General features: G+C 45.6%; 1 protein-coding gene across 2 annotated transcripts in view; it reads right to left on the reverse strand.

The window, feature by feature from the left end:
* Positions 1–3,397: 3,397 nt before the first annotated feature.
* Positions 3,398–12,582, reverse strand: part of ZNF445 (zinc finger protein 445) — a 30,927-nt gene continuing 21,742 nt past the window's right edge. Inside the window, exons 3-7 of one of the 2 annotated variants that reach the window (XM_042956410.1) lie at positions 11,835–12,003; positions 11,406–11,482; positions 10,998–11,124; positions 10,395–10,505; positions 3,398–9,223 (exon numbers count right to left, since the gene is read on the reverse strand). In XM_042956410.1, the coding sequence (XP_042812344.1) occupies positions 7,065–9,223; positions 10,395–10,505; positions 10,998–11,124; positions 11,406–11,482; positions 11,835–12,003 (2,643 nt within the window). In that variant the 3' untranslated portion in view covers positions 3,398–7,064. The remainder of the gene's footprint in view (positions 9,224–10,394; positions 10,506–10,997; positions 11,125–11,405; positions 11,483–11,834; positions 12,004–12,582) is intronic. The other variant, XM_007099038.2, reaches the window with a different exon arrangement.

The following is a 12,582-nucleotide window of genomic DNA, read 5'->3' on the forward strand; positions in this document are numbered from 1 at the left end:
ACCTGCCATGGCCATTTTAAGTAAACCTCAATGATGTATCCAAGGACAGCTTGCTTTCTGCTCTCATTAAAACCCCAAGACATAATGGTAAAACATCCATAGTTAGGCCAATTTTCTCTACCTGTATCCAATATATTGACCCAATTCTTGGGTTCACACCAATAGCAACCATCTGTTGAAAACACTTAAACATCCTATGACTTAATCAGAGGATGCATACACTCTCTTTGCCTTACCCAGCTTAAATTGATTTCATAGCAAGAAGCTTGAAGTAATGTGGCTACAGATCAGTTAGGGAACAAAGACAGATGGCTCAACTATGAGATATAAATGGAGGCAACCTTGCCTTCTTAATTGATTCATTAATTTAGAATTCAGGGCTATAGGAGTTGCTATATGCTCTCCCCTAAGCTCTGTTGGGGGGTTATCACCTAAGTTACTGCTCCATTGGAGGCAAATCAGAAGTCTGTGTTTTGTTAAAGTCATAAATTTACTGTCAAATTTATTAAACTTATTAAATGTTTTCATTTTTGTTGTAAATTAAATGTTTTTAAGCAGAAATATCTTTAAATATGTTCTCCATTTTGAAGGGCGCCTAGGTGGCTCACATCAGTTAAGCATCTCTTTTTCAGCTCATGATCTCCAGGTTCGTGAGTTGAGCCCTGCATTGTGGAGCCTATTTGGGATTCTTTCTCCCTCTCTCCCTGTCCCTCCTGTACACTCTAGCTCTCTCAAAATAAATAAAACTTTTTTAAAAATAATATTCTTGGTCTCAAAAGTTTTAAGTCAACATTCTAGGAATTTTTAAGATAAAATTATTTAGGAAAGCTGTGCCAGTTAACTGGTCTCTGCTTCAAAACCCACTCTTCTGTAGATGCTTTGAGATGATGGGGTGGGAACTCTAATCCACATCTCCATTTTGCCAGCTATTTCTCTGCTAGGCTCTAGCATTGAGGAATGTAAAAGGAAAGCTGCAGTGTTGGAAGTATTGTGATTGATTTTGTGGGTAAACTTGGCTACGTGACAAGTTGCCTAATTTGAACAAACGTTATTCTGAGCATTCCTGTGAGGGTGCTGTTGGATAAGATTAACACTTAAATTAATGGACTTTGAGTAAAGCAGATTACTGTCCATAATGTGGGTGGGCCTCATCATGAATCAGTTGAAGGCCTGCATAGAACAAAAAGCCTCCCGGGGACAAGAAAGAATTCTCTGGGAGGCTGCCTTTGGACTTCATCTACAACACTGGCTCTTTCTAGTTCTACAATAGCCAGCCTTCAACTGGAACAGGAAAATTAGCACTCCTGGGTCTCTAGTCTTCTGGCCAATCCTGCAGACTTTTGACTTGCCAGCCTCTGGAATCACATGAGACAATTCCATATAATAAACCTATTTCTATATGTATACACACATATATTGGTTCTGTTCCTCTGGAGAACCTTAACAATACAAGGAGGAAGAGGGGAAGCCTTTCCTGGTTTTCATGTCTACGTAGGCACTGTTTCCTGTCTCCAATGCTCCTTCACTCCAGCAGTGGCAATTCCCTCTGGTAGCAGCAATTGGGTCCAGCTTGCAGTTTTGTCATCATAAGGTCCTCCTTTTGATTCAGACCAACACCAGCCCCAGCACTGATCTCTGCATACATCTGAATTCAGCCCCACAGGTGCTCTCTTCCAATGTCCTACCTTTTTATAATTCTGTTCCTGCTTTGTAGCTTGCCCTGTGTAGGTGGGATAAATACTGTGCCCCCAAACAGATTCAGATGTTGAGACAGAGGGACACCACACACATCAAGATGTTATGAGAAAGTTTATTATTCACATAATGCGGCTCTCTGGGAAGAGCAAGACAGGCACCCCAGCCAGTCAGTTGGCCTTGATTGCAAAGAAGGGCAAGTGACTCTGATTTTTATTGTGGTTAGGGGTGTGGGTTTCCAGGGCAATGGTTTGCATAAAGTTCACCTCAAGTGTTAAGACAGTGCCTGGGTTTCCTTACCAGGTGGCCCAGATGTGAGGCAAAATGGGGAGGGCTTGAAAGCTGTCAGTTGTCAAACATCAAAAATGGGGTCGGACTCCATTACAGCCCCCCCTCCCTCCCCGTCCTGGGGTGGTACCAGGTTTCAAGTCACTACCTCCATGAAACATTAGCTTTTATTTATTTATTTATTTATTTATTTTGGCTTTTTACTTAGATATACCTACTGAACACAATTCTAAGTTCTTTTTCTTAAAATAATTGGTATGGTTTTTGACTCCTGACTGTAACCTGGGTGATACAAGTTTCTTTGCTATTCTTAACAGGGTTATTAGGATTAACGTAATATGCGTGGCAGTTGGGCATAAACATTTACTCCCCTTTCTTCATTTACCTAATAAAATGGAATGGCTAAGCATCTCCATCCACAGGATCCCATTTCTTAAACTTTTCTTTTTTTCATTTCTTAAACTCTTGAGTCTAAAACTTTTGACCTCACTTGCTAGACTTAGGCCAAAAAGGTTAAAGAAAATAGACCTTATAATTTCCTATAAACTGACTGTCTTGGAGATGTGTCAATACATGGAGAACATCCTCATTCTTTTTAACTGATGTGTAGTATTCCATCACAGATGGGACCAGAACTGTTCAACCATTCCTTTACTAGTAGCCATTTGTGTTGCTACAGAGTTTTGTGGGTAAGGAAACTGGAGCCCTTGAGAGATTAAATGGCTCACTCTAAGTAACATTTCATAAACAGTAGGGCCAGGATTTCTATAAAGTCATGAGATAACAGAGCCCATGCTTAAAAACACTTTTATTTTTAAGTATTTTAAGCAAACAGTTAAAAAAAAAAAACCCACACTATCCTGTTAATCAACATGTTGACCCATCTACATCAATATTTAAAATGAAATAAAAACACAAGTGAAACTTCCATGTACCCTCCCTGATTCTATCTGCAAATCCCACCCTGGAAAGGCAGAACACGATTTTCACACAACATTTTAATACATGATTTTATACTCATCATATAATTTGAATCCACAGGAATATATTATTGTGCAAAACAATAACAACATTGTTTACCATATGCCAACAATGCTTACATGCCAGCCACTAACCAAAACACTTTACATGCATTATTTCATTAATCATCCCCCCTCCCCAAATTACCTTGTGAGGTTGGCAACTACTATCCCATTTCATTAAAAAAGTGAAACACAAGTTTAAATAATGTGCCCACAGATACACATTTGACATAAATGGGGTATACTGTACATAGCTTCTGCAACTTTCTCAGCATTTTTGATTTATCTATGTTGAAAGATGTAACTAGCTCTTTCACATTCACTTCCCAAAGTAGCAAGAACCACCCCTTTTATTTTATTTTGCTTTTCTGTTGAAGGAAATTTTGGGTTTTCCCACTCTTGCTACCTAAACAGTACTGCAATAAACAGTTTTACACAGATGTCCCTCCCCATGTGAAGTTCTTCTAGGATTTGTGCAGGAGTGAAGCTGCTGGTGACACACACAACTTTACAAGGTTTTGCAAGCTGCCTGGTACAGGAGCTGTTACAATTTCCACTCCCACCACAGTCAGGTCCTGCTGTCCCACACACATGCCCATGCAAGGGCTTACAGAAACCTGTCATCTTGAGGCGTGTGAGATGGTACATATCAACTGACACTTCCTGTGCTTTCTTCTCTGTACATGCCTCTGTGTGGGCTGATGGTCTGTCAGTGAGGCCGGGATTAACCACACTGAACAACCGATTCAAAGACTTTCCAATACCTACTCTTTTCTGGGGGCTCCCAGCCCTCTGGCTCTCCCCAGCCCCAACCTCACTTCTTCCTAGGCAGTAAGAGAAAGCAAGGCAGGGTTCAAAGAAGACTGCATGTTCTCTAGGGCGAGACGGGGTTCAACTTGAGAACTGGTGGCTGGGCAGTCAGAAGCTGTCAACGGGAACTGCGCCGCTGAGCTGCTAACTGGTGCGCCGGTGGGGGACCTCCAATCAACACTGCTCACGGTCCCTTCAAAACACTCCAATTCTGACTTAGCTGAACTGAACTCGGTTCCATATTCCTTAATAGAGGTAATTCTGTGCAAAATCTCCTCGGCATGGCAAACAAATAAGCACCCAGCTCTGGCCTCCCGAGTACCCTGTCTGGCTGCAGTGGCAGGCATAACTCCTGGAAACTTGGACAATACTTGCAGAGTAAGATACAGGCACAAGGAGAGGTGGGACCAGGGGAGAGGCCTTAGATGGATGAGGGGTAGGGAGGGCCGGGCCTTGAAGGGTGAGGACCTGGGAGAGCATGGGTAGGGTCTACACTCGTGGAGAAGGGAGTCAGCACAAAGCAGGCTGGTCCAAGGGTGTTCAGGGGCAGGCAATGAAGTTAAATCCAACACTGATTACACCAAAATGTTTAGCAGTTAGCTCTAAGTAGTAAGACTTTTCTCCTTTTCCTTTTACTTCATCTGTATTTACTAATAATTCTAGAATCATGTATTACTCATATAATTAATATTATTTAAAAACTCAGGTTATTAAACAGACTCCATCAGCACAACCCCAAGATATTAAAGTCTTACCTCAGCATACAGGGATTTCTGTTGATTTTTACTTCTTTGAACATTTCAAATTGTGGTGTGAATGTTTAAAAGTAAGTATGTCCCACTTTATAAAAATGGCAGTAGAAAACCCCTATTGGGGCATGAACTCTATGAGGTGACAGTGGCACAAGGAGTTGGGGGAGGGTGGTGAAAATACGAACAGAAAAGGGTATTACCTTGGTTGTAGCACCAACTGATTTGAAGCTGAAACTGATATGGAGCTGCAGTTCTGGGAGGGCTCTGGTTCCAGATATCAGCTACCTAACCCAGAGCCCCGTATACCAAGTCCTCTTTTGCCACTCCTAGGATCAGGGAGCTTGATTACTCTAATTTTACACACCCGACAGTAGATGAAGATGTTCAGTGACTTGTCCAGGATCATTTTGCCAAGAAAAGTCACACTGAGCCTGAACTCAGATCTGATAACTCCAAGGCCCTTCCCATGACCCTGGGCCCTCAGTACATGGGTCTCTGGTCCCTGCCCAGCCACTTCTAGAGCCAGTTTTTGCTACTTTACCAGTGATGGGACACCCAATTCCAGGCCAGAGGCAGCTGCTGCTGTAGGAAAAGGATGAAGAGCCAAGATGACCAAACCTTCCTGAATACAAAGCTGAATGGGGACCAGAACACAAACAAGGATCTGCCGCAGTTATCTCCCTCTTCCCCACCCCTGCCTATTCCATGTGACATCACCACAAAGCATCAAAGCCTTCATTTTCACCCGCCTACGACAATCCAGAAAGGATAAGAGTACTTGTACTGTACTGAAAGTACATTTTTTAGGTTCGTTTCTTCTTACTATAAGAAATGGCCTGGCCACCAGGTGTACCCTGACACACAGCAGTAAAACATAGTCTGGGATGGTGCTCTACTATCAAGTGAGATATTTTATTCTTATATTCATAATGTGAGCTCTTCAATAATCAGAAGTAATGGCTACCTACATACATTTTAAAAAAATCAGTCCTTTACCCTTACACCACCAGCTGATTCTTGCTATGTGCTTCAAGTCAAGTTGGCAAATGAGATGGGGGTGCCTCCCCCCACCAGACCACCTTTCCTCCAGAGGGCGTCAGTCATGTGAACTGGTACCTTTGGGTTGAACCTCATGCCAGCACCGGATCTGACATGAGAAGAAGGCTACATGAAGGTTAGAGGGTCCCGTAGTGTCCCGTACAGATGCAAGTGCAATAATTAAACATTTAGAATTGTTGCTGAGAGCTGTAAGTCTTGTAGAAAATTCAGACATTTTGAGGGGAAAGGAGATAGTCCCATTCATGGAAACTGGCAGCAGGGATAACTAACTGCATGAGTCCTCGGGTCTGCGGTTAACCCTTGTAAATGTTAACTCACAGAGTACATTACTCCTCAACTCAAAACTGTCCCAAAGCTCCCCACCTCCATACCTCCCTGTGAAGCAGCTCCGGCCCCTGGGGGGACTCCATGGTGCTCACGCCACGTGGCCCACCAGCTCTCTGGGGCCCCTTCTTCTGCTGGTTCCCTTGACTCTAGCCCAAGGGCTTCCCTACTATTCTCCAAGATACCAGACAAGACCCCACCTCCTGTGCCTGGACCAAGTTTCACCTCTTCAGTTGAAGCCCTCTCTAACTAGCCTACTTAAAATCGCAACCCACCTCCTAATCCAGCACTGCCTCTCACTCTTCTCTGATTCATTCTGTCCACAACACATATCGCCATCCAAAGCACTATGTATCTCATTCGTTCATTGTCTGTAAAGATCCAAGACAGCAGATTTTTTGTCTATTCCAGTCACTGCTGGGTCTCTAGCACACACAACAGTGCCTGGCATATGGAAGGTGCTCAGCACATTTCTGTTGGAACACATGGCCCATTGCTGACCCTGCAGACTGTGGGTAGAGACAGCAACGGGGCACTGGGAGAGCCCCATTCTCCAGGTGATTGAGTCCAACCCTGCTCTCTTCCACGTGCCACTGAGACAACTGTATGCCCGTGGCATATCTCCAAAGCCAGGCGTGAAGGCCAAAGCTGCAGCCAGAACTCCCAGGAGGCAACTGGGGAGACTAGGAGTTCTTGCTGTTGTTGCTGCTGCTGCAACTTGTGAGATCAAATAGAATACACACCACCACAGTATCCAACTGGCCCCTTCCCAGCAGCTGCAGCCCATCACACCATAGACATTTCATCAAACAACACAGGGCAATGGTATCTGCCTTTAGACTTATACCTAAGTCTGGGGGAGCTCCAGGCCACTGTGCAAAGGCCACTCCTGGGGCCCAAGCCTCCAGAAGGGCCCCCCAAAACAGGTTGCTGCTCTTCCCCAGCAGGTAGGAAAGGAAATGCCCTGAGTTTTTGACCTCAGGATTCTCTGCCACCAGCTTCAAAACCAGAAAGGGCTGGACCCTTTGTGAAGGCTTTTTCCACACTGCCCACAATTAAGGGTTCTCTGGCAGGGCAGCTAGGAACCCCTCTCCCCCCACTGTCAAAACCCAAGCTAATCTCTAATATGGTTTTTCATATGCCGAGCCAAATTTGAAGACCACCTGAAGGTATTCCCACACTCTCTGCATTTGAAGGGCCGCTCTCGGGTATGAAATCTCTTGTGACTAATGAGCTGTGAGCTTTTGTTAAAAGTTTTCCCACAGGTGCTACATTTGTGGCACTTTTTCCCAATGGGTATGTTCTGGAGTCCGGTGAGCCTGGAGCTCTGGTCACAAGCTTCCTCAGAATCTTCAAGTGGCTTCTCCCCACTTGATTTTAATTCCTGTAAAGTCACCCCTGTGTCCTGGCAGGAAGATAATGCAGCCAGGCTGCATTCAGACTGTGCCACTCTGGTGTGTTTTCTTTGATGAATGCGGAGAGTATGTCTTCCAATAAAATCTTTCCCACACCACTGACATTTAAAAGGTCTCTCTTTAGTGTGGATTCTCTGATGATTAACAAGGCGATGTTTTCTATCGTAAGATTTCCCACACAGATTACACTTATAGCGCTTCTCTCCACTATGTATTCCCTTATGATCTACAAGACTTCTTTTGCGTGTAAAAGTTTTCCCACATTCTTGGCACCAAAAAGGTTTCTCGCCAGTGAGGATCTGCGGCTGCAGATTTGGAGTGTTTTCACTTTCGTGGCACTCGTACCGTTTCTCCAAAGAGTGAATCCTCTGATGTCGGGAGAGGTTAGAACTCCATCTGAAAGCTTTCCCACACTCCCTGCACTTATAAGGCTTTTCTCTGGTGTGAATTCTCTGGTGGATGAGGAGGAACGAGTGATTGCGGAAGGCTTTGCCACACTGGCTACATTTGTAGGCTTCCTCTGGACTGCTCGGAGGAGCCTGGAGCACTGTGTCCTGACTTGAAGACGGCCCATCCTCGGGTCTTCTTTGAATGGCATGCTGCTTCTTATGAGCAATAAAGGCTGACCGATGGGTAAACTCTTTTTCACATTCACTGCATCTGTAGGGCTTCTCACCTGTGTGAATTCTCTGATGATCAATGAGAGATTTCTTCCGAGTGAACGTTTTCCCACACTGCTGACATGGAAAGGCTTTCTCCCGAGCAGGGGCACCCTGGGGCTGACCGCAGCTGGAGGCCAGTCTGAAGTCCTTACGTTTGTCTTGATCATAGAACTTTTCTTCCTGGTGCATTCTCATATGACGGGTGAAATTTGATCTCCACCTGAAGGTTTTCCTACATTTGGTACATTTATAAGGTTTCTCCTGAGTGTGGACCCTTTGATGTTCAACAACATACGATTTACAGTGGAATGATTTCCTACACTGACTGCAGTCAAAAAGCTTCCCCCTACTCTGGTCTCTCAAATGATGATCAAATCCTGAGCCACAGGTGAGAGCTTCCTCATACTGATTAGACTCAAGAGATTTCTGCTTCGCATGGGTTTCCTGGTGTAGGCGGTAGGCAGACAGGCGTCTGAAAGCCTTGTCGCATAAACTGCATTTATAAGGTTTCACTCCAGTGTGAATCTTCTCGTGTCGCACACAGTTTGAGCTCCACCTAAAGGCTTTCCCACACACCCTGCATTTAAATGGTTTCTCTTGAGTGTGAAGTCTCTGATGGCACGCGAGATGAGAGCTATGACTGAAGGCCCTCCCACAGTCACTGCACTTATACGAGGTCTCCACCATGTGAAGACTCTGCCCACGCTGGTGATGTGGGCTAAGGCTAAAATCTTTCCCATGTACATCCTTTGCATTCCCTTTTAGTCCAGCATGAATTCTCTGATGGAGGCTAAACCCGCCAACGATGCGCCTGAGCCCTTTCCCATATTCCTTGTAATCATAGTGGTATGAACTCCCTCTGAAGTGTCTGCCACAGCCATGTTTTAGGGATCGCTTTCTTCTGGGAACCCTCAAATACGTAGCATGTTTTAAATTAAGACTAGCACTTCTTCCTGACTCTTCAGATTCTTTTGCTGTCCTGTGACTGAACTTGGTCTCTTCCTTCTTAACTCTTGATTGTATGGGGCTTCCACACTGTTGCTTTAGCCTGCTCTTCTTTTCAAGAGATTCTCTGAGCCTGATTCCCTCAGAAACACTCATCACACAACATTCTGATGGCGCAGCAAAGGTTTCTGCTTCTTCCAAAGGTTCATGTTTTAAGACGAACTTGTTTGTTTTAATCTGGAGCTCACCTCCTGACACAAAATAAAACAAACGACAGTGTACTTTTTCCCCATACTTGGAACTGCAGAAGGCACCGAAGGACAAAAAAAAAAAATGCCACAATCTTGGGTGGTGAGGCTTTTGCCTGACTACCAATACCTTTACCAAAGAATCAGGGAAGGCAAAACATGGAAGAGTATTCCAGATGACAGGGAAGGGAGGAGAAGCAAGGTGGGCACAGAAGCTAGACATATGCAGAAATCACATCTAGTTGAAAAATAGAGTTGAAAAGTGAGTGTTAAACAGCAAAAGAGGGGAGAGGAGTCCTGGCATAAGAGGGTAAGAAGGTCCACAAGAGCCCAGGGGAGGGATCCATGGAGGACTGGATGAAAGAACTGAATGTCAAGCCTATCGCAGGGGCAAAGAAGAGAAGCTGGAGTGGAATCAGGGCTCTTCATAGCACAAAGGGACAGGCACGGGCCTACGGGCCAGCAGGAGTGCAGCAGAGGAAGGAGGAGGACCATCACTGACTGGAAAAGACTGCAACAGTGAAGCCCTCCAGTGGGCAAGAACACTTACTGAAAGGGTTTCTGGGGAAGGAGCAGGGCCAGAAACAAATGTCTAATAGGCCAGTCTGGAGGGGGGGAAGCCCAGAAACCCAGCATTCCTTAGCATCACTGTTAAGGATCTTCCTTCTAGCAAACATCAAAGTTCCCTCTGACTTACTTGGTATAAAAGACTTTAAGAGTTGGGGCGCCTGCGTGGCTCAGTAAGTTAAACATCTGACTTGATTTCAGCTCAGGTCATGATCTCATAATTTGTGAGTTCAAGCCCTGTGTCGGGGATTCTCTCTCTCTCACTCTCTCTGCCCCTCCCCCACCCCCGAGATAAATAAACTTAAAGAAAGAAAGAAAGAAAGAAAGAAAGAAAGAAAGAAAGAAAGAAAGAAAGAAAGAAAGAAAGAAAGAAAGAAAGAAAGAAAGAAAGAAAGAAAGAAAGAAAGAAAGAAAGAAAGAAAGAAAGAAAGAAAGAAAGAAAGAAAGAAAGAAAGAAAGAAAGAAAGAAAGAAAGAAAGAAAGAAAGAAAGAAAGAAAGAAAGAAAGAAAGAAAGAAAGAAAGAAAGAAAGAAAGAAAGAAAGAAAGAAAAAGAAAGAAAAGAGTAGATGTGAGAGAAGCAGGATCTGGAGGGTCTCTGGAACTCACCTGCAGGGGCAACACCTGGATTCCCCTTGGGCTGAGCTCCTTGGACATTCAGGCCCCATGGCTCCCTTGCCTCCAACCAGGAAATCAGAACAGGTTTGGTGAATGGCCCCACTGCAGAAGAGAAGGGAATGAGATGAGATGGAAGGGTGGATAAATCATACAGAATTACTCTCCAGGACCCTCTCAGGCCTCAGGTCCTGGCAAGGATGAGGGAAAGGCCAGGGAAGCTGGTGGAAGAAGCTAGGACAGGAGGCCCAGGCAGCCATTTCCAACAGCTCTGAACAGAGATAAAAGAGGCTGAAAGAAGTCACAGCCAAAAGGATCATTAGGATTCTCTGGAGGTGGGAGCCACGTGACAACTCACTCAGTTAAATCAACCAACATTTTTTTGGATGTCTAACTAGGAACTGGACATATATGACTTTTAATCTTAACAATAATCCTGCATGACAATCATCATCATCACCATGCTTCAAGAGAAGAGACTGAGGTGACAGCGAGCCAAGATCTAAGTCCAGGTCAGGCCCCTGTCTAGGCACCATAATAAAAACTAAGAAGGCAGAAGTAAAAGTGGGTAGAAGTATGGGGAAATTAATGTCTTACCCAGAGAAACCATGTTCCCATAATTCTCCAGCATCACATCCCTATATAAGTTCCTCTGAGCAGGGTCCAGCCATCTCCACTCATCCTGGGAGAAGATCACTTCCACGTCCTTGAATGTCACAGCCTCCTGAAAAACACAGTCCTATGTCCAAGAGCCGGTCTACAGCTCCCGGCTTTTGTAAAGGGGAGGCTCTGAGTGAGAACAAGATGGATCTGGTAAGGGTGAAAAAGAAGAGCATCACGCAGCAGAAGAGCTCTGGGCTCAAGGGGGACAATCTGGTCTCTAGGACATAGGTCTCTGGATGTGAGGTCACTGGACACAGAGACTCAAGATGAGGGGGAGCCTCAGCAGCTCCATTAGGCAGCAATGCTGGGACGTCACGAAGGACCAAAGGTCCTGTGGCTCACCTGAGGCTGGGCTGTCAACAGGTCTCCTGGGCACCCCTCTCTTTGGGAAAGAGCAGGAGCCTGGGCAACAGGAGGCTCTGAAGGAGAAGAAAGAGCCATGAGAGAAGGTAACCCAGCTCTTGGCACCCCACTGAGTAGGCCTACTCTTCCCCCACATAGAGGACTCCTGGGCCCACGAGCAGGTATGGACTATTGTTAAATATCCATTTCACATTTCCCCAATGTCCACTGAGGGCTGGGGGGTGAGCAGTGGGGGGTACAATGGGAGGAGGAAAGGCTAGGTGGACATGGGTCACAGAAGGCAAAAAGGACACAAGGCGAAGGGCCAAGATAGAAAGGGATTCTCATGTGAGGACAGATGGTGAAATGACAACACTAATCTGGGATGTGTGGCATATGGCTGGGGTCTTAGAGCCAGATGGCGAGTACCGGATTGCCCAGCCAGGAAGTCACACACTCCTATTTCATAGGGAGGCTCCAGGTGGTCCCCAAGAGTAGAGCTGCTCCTGAGAGGTGAAGCAGGGGGCCATATCTGTGAGGCTCGCAGGGTTCCTGTACCCATCCAACGCACATCTGGGCTCTGGGCAAGGGCTGGGTCCTGGTGAGAAGAAAATGTTGTGAGAGAATCCCCATGGGAATCAGAAAGCAAACTCAGAGAAGAGGCCACATGGCCAATCTTTAGGGGCAGGGACCCAGGGAAGGGCAGGCCAGGCCCTTTCTTATCTGTAAGTAGAGGGAAAAGGAGGAGGAGAAAGCCCAAGGGGGACCTCCTCACCCCTCAGCCTCCCTGGCCTCTAATGTGGACCATGAGGGAGACAGGTGGAGTCAGATTCCAGCTACAACATAGGAAACACCCAGCAAGGCAATGCTGTCAGGCCTCAGGTGCTGCAGTGACTCCTCCCCACTAACCCTCAACCCCACCCCTGGTCTGGAACTTAGAAATGAGAGAGAAGAGATTTATCCCTGAGTTAAATTGATAATGGTTCACAAGAGAGATGCAGACAGATAACATCTCCCAAGTATCAGGGACCGTTCTAGGCAGTGATAAGCAAAGTGACTTCAAAGGACAGCTCCCAGACATTAATCTGATTGAGATGGTAAGTAACACTACCAGTGAGGCAATATTACTTGTGAGGGTCAGCCATGGGACCATAAAAGAAGAAGTCTCAGATCCAAA

The sequence above is a fragment of the Panthera tigris genome, chromosome C2, assembly GCF_018350195.1.
Source record: "Panthera tigris isolate Pti1 chromosome C2, P.tigris_Pti1_mat1.1, whole genome shotgun sequence".
Classification (NCBI taxonomy): Eukaryota; Metazoa; Chordata; class Mammalia; order Carnivora; family Felidae; genus Panthera; species Panthera tigris.